Here is a 17,487-nt window from a genome sequence, read left to right on the forward strand (position 1 = left end):
TTTATTTATTTAATTTCCCTTTTGTTGCCCTTGTTTAACATTGTTGTGGTTATTGATGTCATTGTTGTTGGATAAGACAGAGAGAAATGAAGAGAGGAGGGGAAGACAGAGAGGGGGAGAGAAAGTTAGACACCTGCAGACCTGCTTCACCGCTTTCACTCCCCTGCAGGTGGGAATCCTTACACTGGTCCTTGTGCTTTGTGCCACCTGCACTTAACCCGCTGCGCCACCACTCGGCTCCCAAGAAAGATTTATCTTATCACCTTCTAAATCTAGTGAAGGGAGAAAGGCAGGACCCCACACCGTTAAAATGCAAATGCGAATGGTGGGCAAATGTGAAATTCAACAGAGAGGAAGGAGAGGTCAAAAATATTGAGGGAAAGGAATTAAGGTTTTGTAGAAGAGATCACCTTTGAGCTAGGTCTGGTCTGGGAGAAGTGGGGAAGGGGGACTAGGGAATAGATCAGCCACAAGTAGGACCTTAAGGAAAAAAAGAAGAAAAACAAAGATGCAAGAAAAATACATCTAATATGTATTATAGTTATAATATATGCACGCGTTAAAAGTGGAAGGATGTGGGTTTGAATCATGTTGACATCAGAATGTCGTTCCAAGTAGTTCAGCATTGCCTTGAGGATTTTAAAGACATGACTCTTAGGCAATAGAACATTTTGAAGGCAACTGTAAATAGATTAAACAAGTTGAGCATGTTTGAGTAAAATGGGTCAGAAAGAACAGGTTACAAGGCGTGGCAAAGAGCAGAGCAAAGGAAAACTCCCATCTTGCATGGGTGTGGGCTAGAAGGATTGTTGGAGAAAAAGCAAAGGAAAAGGAAGATGATGTTCTCAACTAGGGGCATTCTGTAAGTTAGACTCAGTTTCTTCATCTGTACAATGAGGGCATATAACCAGTAAACTAGATTGTAGAGTTGTTGTAAGGGCTAAATTATAAACATAAAGAGCCTAATACTCTTAGTTTGACTAGATCAGTGAGAATATACACCCTGAGAGAATTTGGGTCACAAAGAGAAACATTAGGGAGATCTTTGCACATGGGTTATGGCTGGAAGTGTCAGGGGTCTAAATTCTATCGTCCAGACAGAGTGAGCATCCTATAGCTCTGAACCGGACACTGGTGAACACAAATACCTACAGGAATAGGGCACAGGCATGGAGGCCAGCAGAGATGAGTTTGAAATATGGAAATATGAAGAAAAAGGTGTCATGGGGATAAAAATCAGGGAGTAGTCGAAAGTGACATATGTTTCCAGATGCCAGTAACATTAGAGTGAGTAGGTTTAACACTAAGGAGATAAAAACCTACCTTCTGCAGAAGCCATTATAGCTTAAAAATGAAAAGAAAAAAAAACACACATTGCAGTTCACTTAGGAATGTCATACTTTCATGGCTTTAGAAAACCTTTTAGTTGGGGAAAAAAATCATTCTGTAGGGTTTGGGACACAGAGATTTTATCCTTTCTAGTAGCTTCAAATAAATTTGTACTCAATTAGGAGAACAGAGGGACTTATCAATCAGACTAAAAGAAAATACTGCTTTCAGAATCCATTTTAAAAAAATTTTTTTCATGGGGAAAAGAACATTAAGCTTTGTGGAAGAGTGAACAGACAGTAGGATTCCATCTACCAAAAAGCACAAACAGTGCTAGAGAATTATCTGTAATAATGCAGAAAGCAGTACAAGCCTGGCGCTACTGTGAGAATAGAAGGAGGGGGAGCTTAAAGATACATGTCCACAAGCACTTTAAAACACAATCCTGCTTACCTTTCTCTTGATATCAGTGAACTGGGAAATCACTAAAGACCAATAAAACGACAGCTCCAGGATGTAATAGTAGTGAAGCTCAGTTGTGAGTGGCTGAGGAACAAATTAAAAAAAGAAAAAAAAAAAAACCAGGTCAATTTGTGTGCTAAACATTTCGAATTCAGTGCTGAAAAGCAACATGGTCTTACACTTTCACAAACTCTTGCCCATTTTCTTTATAGATTAGGGGATTTTGAAGAATGCCTCTAACCCACAGCTTGCTGACATTACTTCTACTTCATCTCTAAAAATTATCAGTTAATATGAATGTGGTTCTTAATTCACTTATTAGTTTAACAACAGCCTTTATGGCTCTTTGACAGAACTTTTTGCAAGATTCCTTGAGCCAGCTGAGAAAAATTCTAACACACACACACACACACACACACACACACACACACACACACACACATACCATGTGCACGTTCTGGACAACTGATGTGAGACTCCACCGTCCAGGGGCAAAGGAAGTAGATGATCAATACTAGAGTACTAGATAAGTCACTGAGGCTTTCTTTACCAGCACTTTCTTAACAGTAGGAAATGTGCAGTTTACTGCAAATAAAAAAGTTCTCTCCGCTTCAAAGGTCCAATGACGGGAAGAGGTTCAGGCAGTGGAAGACAGAAGCACTTATTCTACACCAAACCCATAAAAGCAAAAACTATTTAAAAAACACTTCCAATGAGTTGTTTTTATTTTTATTGGGTTTTAATGAAATGTCTTGCTTTTAAGAATGAATGAAAATTCTCCGAAACTTAGAGACATCTACACTGCTTCATGCAAGGTAGTTGCATATATGGCAACTACAATGGAAATTTAAATGCTTTGTACGTCAATAATATGGACTTAGCTAGACAGCTGAAACTCACTTAATAACCAGCTCTACCAAGGAAACAGTTATTGTTCTCACAGATTCTTGACAACATGACACATAAGTGGGCAGGATACTCTCCTAAGAGCAATTCTAAGTTTTGAGCATGAGGGCCATCAACAAGTCTATCAGCTCAGCATTACCCTGGAAAGAATATATTTCCTACTGATCGTCCATCTCAAATTTGAAGACTTTTTTAAGTGACGAGGGAATAGTGATTCAGACTTACAGCAGCACTAATCCCAAGAAAAGACATCACTGATTTCAGCCAAGGTGAAATTTCACTTTTTTTTTTTTTTTTTTACTGGATAGAGACAAAGAGAAGTTGAGAGAGTAAAAGGAGATAGAGAGGAGCAGAGGGAGAGGGAGAGAGCGCTATAGCACTATTTGGACACTTGTGAAGTTTTTCTCCCTATAGGTGGGGACCAGGGGTTTGAACCTGGGTCCTACTTCATAGTAACGTGTGCTCAACTGAGCGTGCCATCACGGTGACCACGAAGTTTCACTTTTAGTGAGGTTCACTTACTCCCTACGTTCACCTGGAAAATTGCCACATCAGACCAAGAAGACCAGTGAGAGCACATTTAGAAACCACAGAGTTCATAATAAAACATGCTGTAATAATAGCACCATGTTTGTCTAGTGTTTCATAACTGACTGACACATTAACCTCTTTGACTCCCATAAAATGTCTGTTATCTTCATGATTGTATAGTTAATGGGCAGTAGTTGTAATTCTCAGGTCTCACAAATTGTGAAGCCCCGTGACTGCCACATTAGGAGTGCTCATTCCCAATTTGTGTTCTCTGAGGTAATTTTACATTATTTAAATTTAAGTTATACATATGCATATGTATATGAAGACATATGTAATAAATAGATTTACTCATACATAATGTCTTTAATAAAACTAGACCACTAATTACGTTTTCACCTAAAGTCTATTCCACTATTATGTATGCTAAAATATAGTATGTTTCATGAACATGGCTCAATATTTTTTTTAATTTAAATTTTTCAAATTTATTTATTTTCCCTTTCGTTGCCCTTGTTGTCTTTTTATTGTTGTAGTAGTTATTGTTGTTATGGATGTTGTCATTGCTATATAGGACAGAGAGAAATGGAGAGAGGAGGGGAAGACAGAGAAGGTGAGAGAAAGAGACACCTGCAGACCTGCTTCACCGCCTATGAAGAGACTCCCCTGCAGGTGGGAAGCTGGGGGCTCGAACCAGGATCCTTAAGCCGATCCTTGCGCTTTGCGCCAAGTGCGCTTAATCCGCTGTGCTACCGCCCAACTCCTTTTTTTTTTCTTAATTTACATTTTATTTGATAGAGAAATTAAGAGGAGGAGACAGAGAGGGAGGGAGAAAGAGAGATACCTGCTGCTCTGTTCTGACACTCGTGAAGCTCTTCCAGTGGAGACTTGGGGCTTGAACTCAGGTCCTTGTGCTTTGTAACATACACACTCAATTGGATGTGCGAACACTCAGTCCTTTAGTTAATTAGTTTTACCCATCTTGTCACCCAATCTGGTCCCCTACGCCTACACTGAACTTCTCTGTTCCAGACTCTTGGAAACAGAGTTGGCAGTCAGCTGAGGTAAAGAACAAACACCTCATCACAGACCCCTGCAAGCTCAACCCGGCTTTGACCTAGCACGTTATGATTGGGCCCTCCTCAATCACTATCAAACAGGCCATGGCCGGTGCGCCGCTATGTTCCATCGCTGGGGAGCCAGAGACGACCCAAACTGCCCCTGCGGCTACAGACAGACTATGACCCACATAGTCAACGACTGCCACCTCTCCAGATTCAAAGGAGGTCTCAAAACTTTACATCAGGCTCAACCTGACTCTGTTGACTGGCTACGGAAGAAGGGCAAACACTAGAAGAAGAAGAACCAGAGAACTGCTCACCTCTGCCCTGTGGTGGCACTGGGGATTGACCTTGGGGCCCAAAACCCTCAGGCATGAAATTCATTTGCATAACCATTATGCTATTTCACAACCTTCAGGCCTCAATCTTAAAAGTGCTCCAATTTAAGACCTGAAGCTAACTTTGGACTCCAACATGTATATTTATATATATGCTATTTTTAAGAGTAAAATATAGGGCACCAGAGATGACCATTGTTCTGACAACAGATAGTGCATTGATGCTAGATTATGATAAACAATGAAGTCTGTAACGTGGATGTGAATCTCCATATATGGTATTTCTCCTTTTATACTAAGGGTGTCTCTATTTTTAAATGTGATTATATATCAGCCAGACCCTCAACTTTTCAAGTAAGATCTATAGTTCTCTTTGTAAAATAGTCCGAAACTACATTTGGATCATTGACTGATAACTAATCTTCTCAGCAATAAACAGTTTCTCTGCTCCAGTAAAAAATGTGAAAGTAATTACAGGCTACATTATAGTTACGAAAAATGTGGGTATTACATTATGGCATCTGCCACAATGTCATTCACGTGACCGATTTACTTCATGAAGGTAGTGCCTAAGAGCAGCTGAAGCAATAGTATAGAAGTTACGGTTTCTAGAAGGGTTAGGGGGTAGTTTTATAAATGAAATTTTAATCTGTGTGACTTTTTTCATTCAATACACCATTACAGAATACAAACAATAGGACAAAATTCCAAGTATTTATAGAGCAGAGTTATAATTGTGTAGAATAAGTTATTGGTTTCAATGTTGCTTTGGTCTTTATGTGACAAACTCAGAATGCTCAATACAGGTCCTATTGCTTATTTATACTTTTATCCAATCTGAGTAAAGTATGAGAAAGGTGGAACTACAAACTGTAGTTCAATTTTAGTCTGGCTAGCCTAGAACGTGCCCAGAGTATCCAACACCAGTCTTGAACACCCCCTCCCACATTGCAATGCAGTATAACAGAGTAGGTTCAGAGCCTACTTCTTCCTCTTAACTTTATTCATACCAAAAAAGACCAAAGGTATAGAAAGACAACCCAAAAGTAATCCGGTCAAAATTAAAAATCTAAGTTTGTCATAATGTGTTTATTTTTCATTTTGTCATCAAAATACCTAACTACATTTGTTTCTCATAGAAGTTCTAAAAAAAATTTGCAAGCAATTTCTAGAGAAATCAGTTTTTATACTTAAACAGTAACTTAGTGGGGACCATAACAGATGCTAACCTTACTGAATTAATGAACAGAGGCAAAAGTATACCAGTGGATAGGGACATAATCTGCTCCCTTTCTAGGATATGATTTTAATCTCTTTTTCAGCGATTCTTTTTCCTTCTATATGTAATAATATGAACCCTTTTTCTATACTCAATTAAGTGGTGTGCTTGATCTACATATTTAGAGACTGCTCCTAAGGCATACAGTTACTCTAACTCAGCATACTTTGCTCCAATTCCACACTTGTGTTTGGCCCACTTGCTATCAAGAGATGGGCCAGGTCTTCAGCTTTACACAGTAATCAGATCTGTTGCAGAAATAGGGACCACATTACCCATTGAACTGATACTATATTACTCTCCAGCAAATGCACCTGCAAGTGCATTTTTGACAAAAGCAAATGAGTTTTGATTTTGAACTTCTCTAAGAACACAAACTAACTTTCCTCATTTGGCTATGTTCAGTATCAAGTAGCAGACTTCTCAAACTGCTGGTACCTAAACCATGAAACTGACCAAGGAAAAGATTTCAGATGTATAAAAGCCTAGACAGTTGGGGGGTGGTGGTGGTAGCACACCTTGTAAAGCATGCATATCACAATGCACAAGGGTGTGGGTTCAGCCCCCGGTCCACATTTGTGTGTGTGTATGTGGGGGAGTGGTTATGGGTGGTGCAGCAATGCTGCAGGTGTCTTTCTTTCTCTCTATCTTCCCCTTTCCCTTCAATTCTCTCTGTCTCTAATAAATAAAATAAGATAGAATCTTATTCAAAAAGCCCAGACAGTAATGTTTCCTTACCTGATAAGGGTAGTTGTACCAGCAGTGCCTGGTATCCCAAAACCAGGGAGTCTGAAAAAAATGACAAAGAAACGTATTTGACATATTTTGAAAAGAGGCAAGGTTAAGAAATGCTCATGCTAGGTTCTAACAACCTCGATATTTGGGGGATTTTGATCATCTAGATGTGTGAGAACTGAGGGACTTAAAAACAGTTAAGAATTGTTTTATTGTATTCAAGAAGTAGCTTTCCATCATACATTCCCTCTGGGTAAGCTTTTAAACCAAACTGGCAGTATTTCAGGCTATTTCTGGAATGGAGTTCCAGCTGGTGAGTTTATACACAGTGCTGGTCATGTAGACATATTGCTGTTTTATAACCAGCCTCTGAAGTAGAGTTCTTCGAGTTCTCAGCAAGACCAGATGTAAATCATTAATTTCACCATAGTCAATAAACTATGTTGGGAGTTTACACAAACCTTCCTGACATTCCTCCCCCCTGATGTTTACAAAGCAACATTATTAATCGATTGTTTTAGGCCTTGACCAGAGATAACTGGTAGGTATATGTACTTCAGTAGAACAGCTCTGAATAACTTTAGCTTTGAGTAAATTAACATTCATGGCACACTCCAGCCCTTGATTCATAATAGTCTTTTAAATACAAAACCATCTTTCTTAATTTGACAGCAATCACTAGCTTTACAGCATTATATAATCAGAACATCAAAGTGTACATACAGATGCTAAACAATAAGAAGCAAGGACAGGTTGGTATGGATTTAGGAAGACAGCTGAAACGTCCAATAACACCAGCTCAAGCTAGTAAAATGCACTATGTATAATACAATATTTTTGTTAACTTTATAATTCTTTGGCATCTCTGATCGATGGCTATCAGCATTTTGTTATTTCTATCCATACACAGTTTAATATATATCACATTTCTATAGTCATTAAAATGTATAATCAATCTATTATTAACCCCATCCTATGGGTGTTTTTATGTATCTCAAAATGATATTATCAGTAAAGGACTAATTTCAGATACATTTGTACTTAATTTTGTCCTATCCCCTTTAAGATCAAAAGTTTTGCTCCTGTAGTCGGATAATGCATTAATCTCCCTGGAAGCCACACACCACTGTTATTAACTCAGTGTGATGAGAATGAAGATAAGGATGATATTAGCTGGTATTTAGTGAGACCTCTGTATGTTTGGGCATTTTTTGACAGTGACTTATCCGTAATCTGTTAGTTAAAGAACTTTTATCTTTTGAATATCCTATACTCTTTTAAGGAATTTTATACATACCAGCTGTTTAAGCCCTTAAACAAGTGAATAGTACTTAGTTCATATTACAGGTAGGCAAATTAAGTGGATCTCGAAATAACTTTGCTAGGTAGTTTCAGAGTTGCAAATAAAACTCAAGGCCCGTGTGATCTCAGAGCCGATTGTAACCATAGTGTAGTCTGTCTTTGAGTCAGAAAAAAAGATGAACCATACCTCAGTTTAGGGAGAAAACAGAAGTCGTTCCATGCCTTAAATCTACAAATCTTAAGGGATTTTTGCAAAATATATAGATTTTTAAGTACAACCGATCATTTCCCCCTTATCCTGATTATGCAATTTGCCTCCTCATCAACACTGAGGGTTAACAGTGAACTTAACACGCTAGTGCTCAATTCTGTTTCTCTAGAACCATTTCTCTCATCCATACTGCCAGTGTTCATTACTGATCTACCTCACAGGGTGATTATGAGGAGCAGATGAAATAGTTCATATAAAAATGCTCTAGAGGCTTCTAGAGCTTAACACAGTACTGTCTTTAATATAAAAAAATACAAATATACTCAGGACACTATAAAAAATACTAAAAATTAAAAGTAAGGGACTAGGATGGGCATGCCTATTGAGCATACATATTACAGTGCAAGGACCTAGGGGTCAAAAATAAGTAAATAGAAACATTAAAAAATAAAAAAATAAATAAGGTAATTTGAAATTTCATCACTACTAAAATTTAATGTACAGTACATTTTGGTCTTTTTTCCCTCACGTAATGTAGACATGTTTATTCTTTTACACATAGAAATATACATATTTGTAAAATATGGACACAATACAGCAAAACATATTTTAAAGTCCAATATGCCTGTTAGTTATTACCTTCTGCTTGACAGAGGTGTTTATTATTGCCACAGTCACTGAAAATCTCTAAGGGATATATGTCATCTGCATATGTTTATCCCTTCAGCACCTCTACCTAAGTTGACAGTTAAACATTCATTTACTGAATACTGATTAAAAATCACAGTATTGAGGGAGTCGGGCGCAGCGGGTTAAGTGCACGTGGTGCAAAGCGCCAAGGACAGGCATAAGGATCCCAGTTTGAGCCCCCGGCTCCCCACCTGCAGGGGAGTCGCTTCACAAGCGGTGAAGCAGGTCTGCAGGTGTCTTTCTCTCCCCCTCTGTCGTCTCCTCTTTTCTCCATTTCTCTGTCCTATCCAACAACGACGACAACAATAATAACTACAACAACAGTAAAACAAGGGCAACAAAAGGGAATAAATAAATAAATAAAATATAAAAAAAGAAAAAAATCACAGTATTAAATCAAAGATCTATACAATCCAAACCACGTAGCATGTGTGTGTGTGTTTGCCTCCAAAGATGCAGTGGAAACATTTTCTGATGCTGCCATCTAGTCTAGTCACAGGCAGGAGAGCAAAATGTTTAGCTCCCAGTGACCAAGAAAACCCCCTTTTAGAGTTCACTTCCGTTCTGTGTCTCTGGGCTCACTGGTCTACTTCTAACATTCAGGCACTTCCAAGTGTGCTGTAGCCTTACAGCATCTAGACCTGCTTCAATTACCTGCTGATATCTGACTGATGTGCAGAAACAGTGTCCCCTACAGGGCTTGAAGTAGAAGCAGAGGCCAGGACATTTGTGAATTTGACGGAACTACCAATGCCCTAACTCAGTCTACATGTCTACTTGCCAAACTTTTTTTTTTTCCCTACCAGAGCACTGCTTAGCTCTGGTTTATGGGATTGAACCTGGGATTTAGGAGCCTCAGGTAGGAGAGTCTCTTTGCATAACCATTATGCTATTTAATCCCTGTCCCTTGCCAAACATTGTAATATGAGGTTCCTTCACATAAAAAGCATCTTCATATATATGCCTCGCTTTATCAACACTAGATACTGATATCACCTCACTTCTGTAGACTATGTTTCTCTATGATCACATATCCCAATACAAAGAATGGGTAATAAAAAAAGCCATCACAGACATTTGAGTTGATTATCTACATGAGTCATTACATTAAAAATTGGATTTTAGGGTAGAAAGGTTCTCTAAATCCCATTTAATGTACCATGGACTCACATAGCCAGATGGGCAACCATGGCTATTATTGGCTAACAAGATTCCTGAAGCACATTTCCTGCTATTTTCATAGCCAAAAGTTTTATCGGTATTATTATTTGTTTTGGACTTCTCCATGGACTAATTGTGTTCTTCAAAATACATATGCTGGGGTCAACGAAACTGCTCACTTGGATAGTATGCTACTTTGCTATGTGTGTTACCCGGGTTCGAGCCCAGCTCCCTCCACACCGAAGGAAGCTTAAGTGTTGTGGTCTCTTTCACTTTCTCTGCCTCTCTGTTGTCTCTCTCCCTAATTAAAAAAATTGCCAAAGTGCAACTGTTTTTGGAGACTGGGTCATTAGGAGGTAATTACAGTTAAATGAGGTCATAAGGGTAGGGTTGTGCTTTACAGGATTAGTAGTTTAAGAAAGAGTTACCACTTTCTTTTTCCTCCTAAGTTTAGAAAAAAGGCCACATGAGGAATACAGTAGAAGATGTCCCGCCAGAAGAGAAATCAACCAGTAAAAGCACCTTCAATGGAAACTGAGTCCCACAGGATTTAGATCTAGAACTCTCTTTAGAAGTGTGAAAAATAAATGTTTGTTGTTTATGCCACCCAATCTATGTTATAATGCTATGGTCGCCAAAATTAGTTAACACTAGGTCATAAAGCAATGCTTTATAAATGATGCTGAAGAGCTATTATGTATGGGATGGTAGTGGCGCATGGTGGCACACCCTATAGAGTGTATGCTATCATGCCCGAGGACCTGAGTTCAAGCCCACAATTCACACTACAGGGAAGAAGCTTCACAAGTGGTGGAGCAGTGCTACAAGTGTGTTTCTGTTTCTGTCTCTCTACCTCTTTACCTCACTCATATCAAAAGTAAAATAATAAAACAATTTTAATCACGTCTACCAAGAAAAGTAAGTTATATACCAATAACTTTTAAAAAGATATATGAAGCATGAGAATAGTATAAGATAGAACACATCAAAATAGATAAGAAATGATTTCTAACATTCCAAACCACAATGGACAAGAGATTATTTTTCTTTGTATTATAGGCATCTGTTTCTAGACTCATCAGTTGAGACATAGGTCGAGAAAGGACATCTCTCACTAACACAGCTTCCCACAAGAGGTCTCTGTACTAGACAACCATGGTATCAGAATGGAGGTTAGGTCCTGCTGGGGGAGTTACCCTTAATCCTCATTTGCATTTTGACCATTTGGATAAGACTTAACTGTCATCTATTCTATATATTTGCTTATTTTACAAAGAGAAAACTAATGAACATAGTACATTTGCTCTTAATCAGGCTTCGTTAATCAGATGTTCTACAAAGGTTTCATCATGAACAGAACTAACACAAAATAGACGATGTCTGATCTTTTTACTTTACCATCTGGGATAAGATTAGCTTGGTCTTGTCTTTCTAAATTTCCACTTAATACGCATACTTCTTTAAAATAACAGTTGAAAGACTAGAGCAAACTTGCCTTTCAGGTTTCATGCTACCTAGTCATCAACAATCAAGAATGCTTTGCCCAAGCCCATAGAATGTGCAACACTAAGAGTGAACCTCAGTGTCAATTATGGGTTTTGCCTGATCATGCTCTGTCAACATGGGCTCCTATCTGTAACAAACATGCTCTGGTGGGGGATTTGAAAATGGGAGAGGTCCCCTGGCACCAGGGACATGAGCAATTTCTCTCAAATTCTGTCACAAATACAAAACTGCTCTAAACATTTTATGTGCCTTCTTTTAAGTCAAGGAAAGCAGGATACCTCAAATCACTGATGCTTATCATGTTACTATCAGTTAAGTAAATAATGCAGTTGTATCAGAAGAGCAGAACAAAGGATACTCAGTTAGCCAGGGAAGTATTAAATAAAGGAGAAATACAAATGCTTAAGTATATACATGTTTTTTTTTTTTTACTGATTTTTGACAATTAATTTTCTTTTCTTTTTTCTTTATTGGAGAATTAATGATTTACAGTCAAAGTAAAATACAAAACTTCGTACATTTATAACATTTCTCAGTTTTCCATGTAACACTCTATAGAGTGTTAAGTGGGGTTTCAGTGTAGTCACATGTTTTAATTGTAGTTGATTCAATTTCTCAACTTAAATGTGCAAGTCTGAAGGTGTCAGATCAACATAAGTCTGATTAGGATAGAATCCCATTTCTGAATGGGCCCCAAATTAAGTTAGCTCCCCGTCCCCATTCTGTTTTCCTATACATGTGTTTTAAGTCACTAGGCACTTGCAACTAAATTCACAGTGATTTCTTCTTATTAATAAGAATTTTAGTGAAACATATAAGCATTAAAGATATTTTCTTACCTCATCAGGAAATGTGAAAGGTATGGATGGGCATGTGTTTGGCTCTAGATTTAGTCTGGGCACTACATGGGAACACCACAGCCAACACCAAGGGAAATCCATGGGTAGATGGTAGAGTGGTGCTTTACAGTCTCTCAAAAATGGAACAGAAATTGAAGTTATCTTGGTGGTTGTGTGTGTGTGTGTGTGTGTATGTGTGTGTGTGTGTGTGTGTGTGTGTACATACTCAAATCCTAGAGGCAAAACTTCATGTTTCAGTATTTTCATCCAAACTCCTACTTTCACATAGCCAAAATGAGACAACTAATTGTTAAGGAACATACTCTAGAAGACTGACTAGACTTCATTTTCTAAGTTCTAAACATATCTTGGGTTGTGTTTAGAAATAACAATGGCATGTAAAAACTATTGTATTTACTGTCAAATGTAAAACATCAATTCCCCAATAAAGAAATTTAAAAAAAAGAAATGACAATGAACTACTCTGCAATTACTTTCATTGAAACTTCTCATTGACTTAGACTTAAACTTTCTAATTTTGACTTAGATGAAGGATTTATTATAAGAAATAAGTGAGAAAAATTTCCATGTCTGCAATGTTATATTAGAAAGGTTTCCCTCAATCCTATATATAAGTTCCCTATATTATTTTTGCTTTAAGGGAAAACCATGTCTTTTCTGTGACTGCTTAGCATGTTTCTTCTTACAGAGTGAGGGCTTCCATCCCACTGTTAGCTTTCCACTTTGGTTTGGGGAAGAAGAAACCTAATTTGAAAGCCTAGTCATAGTAACTGTGACTAAATTTTAACATTATTTGTCTTTTTATGTGTAATTTCTATGTTAATACCTATACTAATAAGACTATGATAAAACATTGTATGCTCTTTTCATAAGCATTTAATTGTATGGCTTAAATAAGTTAGTACAAAATCAAATCAATTCAAAATGATAACCTACAGGGGGCCAGGCAGTGCAGTGGGTTAAGCACACATGGCACAAAGCACAAAGACTGGCATAAGGATCCCAGGTTCAGGCCCCTGGCTCCCCACCTTCAGGGGATCGTTTCACAAACGGTGAAGCAGGTCTGCAGGTGACTATCTTCCTCTCCCCCCTCTCTGTCTTCCTCTCCTCTCTCGATTTCTCTCTGCCCTATTCAACAACAATGACAGCAAGAACAACAACAATAACAACAACAATGATAAACAACAAGGGTCACAAAAGGGAAAAAATAGCCTCCAGGAGCAGTGGATTCATAGTGCAGGCACCAAGCCTCAGAAATAACCCTGGAGGCAAAAAAAAAAAAATTACAACCTACAGTTTTAATATAGCATGTACTATAAGAATAACTTGCGACACAAAAGAAATTGTCCATGCTGTGAGTCTGAATATTGGTAACTAAATAGTGTTTAGGGTGAAAAGAATGAAGTGAATGTCTCTCAGCGTAGAGGTCAGTGTTGAGCAGTTTCCAGTGCTCTCTGCCTTCTTCCTTGGGTCAGAAAAGGTGAGAGTCACCTATCAATCTACAAAGCAGAGTCATGACCACTATCTTGGAGGCTTCTGGCATCCACATTAGCTCTGAGACCTCTAATGTTGTACAAAGATTATCTGGACTCCATGGCATTTTATAAAGACAGCAGCCTTCCATATTGATCAGTCTTTCAAAAAGATGCAGGTCTTCTAGACCTGGTCAAGCATGTGCCTTCAGCACATTCAGCAATCAATTCAGAAAACAATTTACAGATTTGCCAAGCATACATAAATAGAAGGAGTTCTTTAGAGAGGGGCCCAGAGGTCTCACGGTCTCTATGAGGGTTTAATCACAGAAACAGAGAGAAGCGAGTTGTGAATGCTATCTCTGTTGTTCAAAATCTGCCAGCCAGTGTTTTTCAACTTTTTAAAAAAATTATTTATTTATAAAATAATGGAAACACTGAAAAGACCATAGTATAAGAGAAGTACAATTCCCACCACCAGAGCTCCGTATCCCATCCCCTCCCCTGACAGCTTTCCTATTCTTTATCCCCCTAGGAGTATAGACCCATGGACATTATGGGGTGCAGAAAGTAGAAGGTCTGGCTTATTTAGCGGTAACTACAGCTGTGAGTCTCAGAAAGCTTAAAAAGATATCTCTCCTATTGATTCAAATGTGAGAATACACCCAGGAAGAATAATTCCAAAGCAGAATGGGTTGATGGATCAGTTAAATGTTTAGATTAGAAATTAGGGATTGGGGAACTCAGAACAGGGAAAGAGAAGATGAAGAAAAATTGGGTGGAAAGACATGCAGGGAAAGGAAACTGGCAGGAATGTCAACAGAGAAAAAAGGCCCAGGTCAGAGAGAGAGAAAGAGAGAGAGAGAGAGAGAGAGAGAGAGAGAGAGAGAGAGAGGAGGAGGAGAAAAAAAGAAAAGAAACCACCACCCCCCAAATTCAATAAAAAGAGAAATGCAAAAATAATTTAAAATATAGGACAAAAGATTAGCAACTTTAGTATGCAAAGTGTCCACAAAAAAGGGGGGTCAGACAGAGGCACAGCTGGTGGAACACACATGTGCAAACACCCAGGTTAAGGGGTCTGGTCATCCACTTGCAGGGAGGAAACTTTAGAAAAGGTAAGGCAGAGCTGTAGGTGTCTCTATTTGTATCTCCCTCCCTGTCTTTCCTTTCCTTCTCAATGACTCTTTGTCTCTAGCCAAAACAAAAACAATAAACCCACAAAAAATGAGTTAAGTATTTTATATACCCAATGAAAAAAGACAAACAGGTAACAACATTAAACAAAAAATACATATGACTAAAGATGCAGATAAAAATATGTTAGAACTATAAAGCATATTTTACTTGGAACTTCAGGCATGAGAGTAATTTATGTAACCCTTATGCTCCCTCCTGCCACACCCCAAAGATATTTTATCAAATCAGACAAATTTGAAGAAGTTACTTCCCAGGTGTTAGCAGTATATAAGAGGAACTAACATTCTGCAAATGGGAATAAGTATTCTAATTAATAATTTGGTGTTTAACATTTAAATATCCTTTGATCCTGCATTTGTTGCAAAAATACTCTCATGTGTAAAGGCATTTGTAAATGGATAGTAATTACAATCTTTTTCCTGTTTTCTAGTAATAAAAAGGACACATTCAATATCTGAATTCTGTATTATCTTTACCAAACTGTATGCTTTTGTAGATTTTATAAATGAGAAAGGCAAATAAATCTTATTGTTCAATATTATGATGTTGAGAAATTTTCAGTGGGGGGAGGGCTAGCTAGACAGTTTACCTAGACAGTGTGCATTCATGTCATGTAAATCACCTGGGTTTGAACTGTGGTGTCTTTCTCTTTTTATTTTACTATCTCTATTTGCAAAAGCCATCTTAGCAGTGAAGACCAGGCAATGACCAAAGCATTTTTTTTTTAATTTTGTTGCCCTTGTTGTTTATTGTCATCGTTGTCATTATTATTGTTGTTGTTATTGCTGTCCTTGTTGGATAGGACAGAGAGAAATTGAGAGAGGAGGGGAAGACAGAGATGCGGAGTGAAAGATAGACACCTACAGACCTGCGTCACCGCCTGTGAAATGACTCCCCTGCACGTGGGGAGCCGGAGGCTCAAACCGGGATCCTTATGTGGGTCCTTGCGCTTCATACCATGTGTGCTTAACCCGCTGCACTACCGCCTGGCCCTAAAAGCATTTTTTTTTTAAATTTTAGTTGGGAAAAGAATCTCAGGCAAAGAAGTAACTGGAAGTTATTCATATGAAAGTTGGTTCCAGGAAACAACTGGAAAAACAGAAAAGTGGAACTGATGAAAGAGAAAATCCAGTGTGTCTTTTCAGGAATGACCTGCTTGCTGCTATAGATAATGGCACCTCATTTTCACCAGACCCATGTAAAACTATATACAGCACACATGTTGAAAGTGTCCTGACACAGAATGGGGAGCTGAGGAATTTACCCACCAGTTCTTGTCCCCTTTCCCAAGGCATTCCCCTTTCCTGTGTCTAGTATATTATCATTATAAAAATCAAACTACCAGCAGATTATAGTGTAAATTAGATGCAGAGCTAGACACTCAGTGTCTGTCTGTATGTATACACAACCACAAATAAAATAACCTGACAGTATACTTACTACAGCTTAGTGATTATTTCTGAGTAATGATTATCTTAGGTGAGTTTTACTTTTTAAATGTTTGTATATCATCTTTAAATTACACAAGGAGGTGTAGCTATAATTTCCTGCAATGAACAGGAGTGTTTTTTTTTAATACTGAAAAGTTAAGTACATGCATTTTATTTTTAAGTTTTTTTCTTCCTTCTTCATTTCATTTGTCTTTTTCATAATTTTCTATGGTAAACATCCTGTATAATTCAAGTGATCTAAATAACTCAGAAAAATTTGAAAGATTATGTTTATAAAATAGTCAATCTCTGAAGTTAACTCTCTTGCTGGTCCAACATTAGTACTATTAGGAAATTTTCATCATGAACTATTAAATTATTCTTGTTAACTTTAAGCTAAATACTTGTATATGAAATAGCTGTTTACATGTTGACAGTGGTATTTATTATTTATATTTTTATTTTCTTCCCTTTTGTTGCCCTTGTTATTTATCATCATTGTTGCTATTAGTGTTGTTGTTGTTGTTATTGCTATTGTTGTTGTTGGATAGGACAGAGAGAAATCAAGAAAGAAGGGGAAGACAGAAAGAGGAGAGAAAAGACAGACACCAGCAGACCTGCTTCACCACCTGTGAAGCAACTCCCCTGCAGGTGGGGAGCCGGGGCTTGAACCGGTATCCTTACGCTGGTCCTTATGCTTTGCGCCACGTGTGCTTAACCTGCTGTGCCACTGCCCGTCTCCCTTGACAGTGGTTATTTCAAATAAAAATTATTAATGTAATTCTAAATTCCTAAGAGAAAGTAGAATGGCAAAGATAATATGAACAAATACTACAGAATAAAACCTGCTCACGGGTCTGGGTTCAAGTGCTCGTTCTCCACCCACAGGGGGAAACTTCATGAATGGTGAAGCAGTTCTGCAGATGTTTCTTTTCTCTCTCTCTCTCTCTCTCTCTCTCTCTCTCTCTATCTCCCTTTCCCCTCTCAATGTCTTTCTGTTCTGTCAAACAAACA

The 17,487-nt window shown here is 38.0% G+C and overlaps 1 protein-coding gene across 2 annotated transcripts in view; it reads right to left on the bottom strand.

The window, feature by feature from the left end:
- The window catches only part of CERS6 (ceramide synthase 6), a 294,482-nt gene that overhangs the window by 75,056 nt on the left and 201,939 nt on the right, over nucleotides 1–17,487 (bottom strand). For both annotated transcript variants that reach the window (XM_007539315.3, XM_007539314.3), the window contains exons 5-6: nucleotides 6,645–6,695; nucleotides 1,783–1,875 (exon numbers count right to left, since the gene is read on the bottom strand). In XM_007539315.3, coding sequence (XP_007539377.1) covers nucleotides 1,783–1,875; nucleotides 6,645–6,695 — 144 coding nt within the window. The remainder of the gene's footprint in view (nucleotides 1–1,782; nucleotides 1,876–6,644; nucleotides 6,696–17,487) is intronic.

The sequence above is a fragment of the Erinaceus europaeus genome, chromosome 18, assembly GCF_950295315.1.
Source record: "Erinaceus europaeus chromosome 18, mEriEur2.1, whole genome shotgun sequence".
NCBI lineage: Eukaryota > Metazoa > Chordata > Mammalia > Eulipotyphla > Erinaceidae > Erinaceus > Erinaceus europaeus.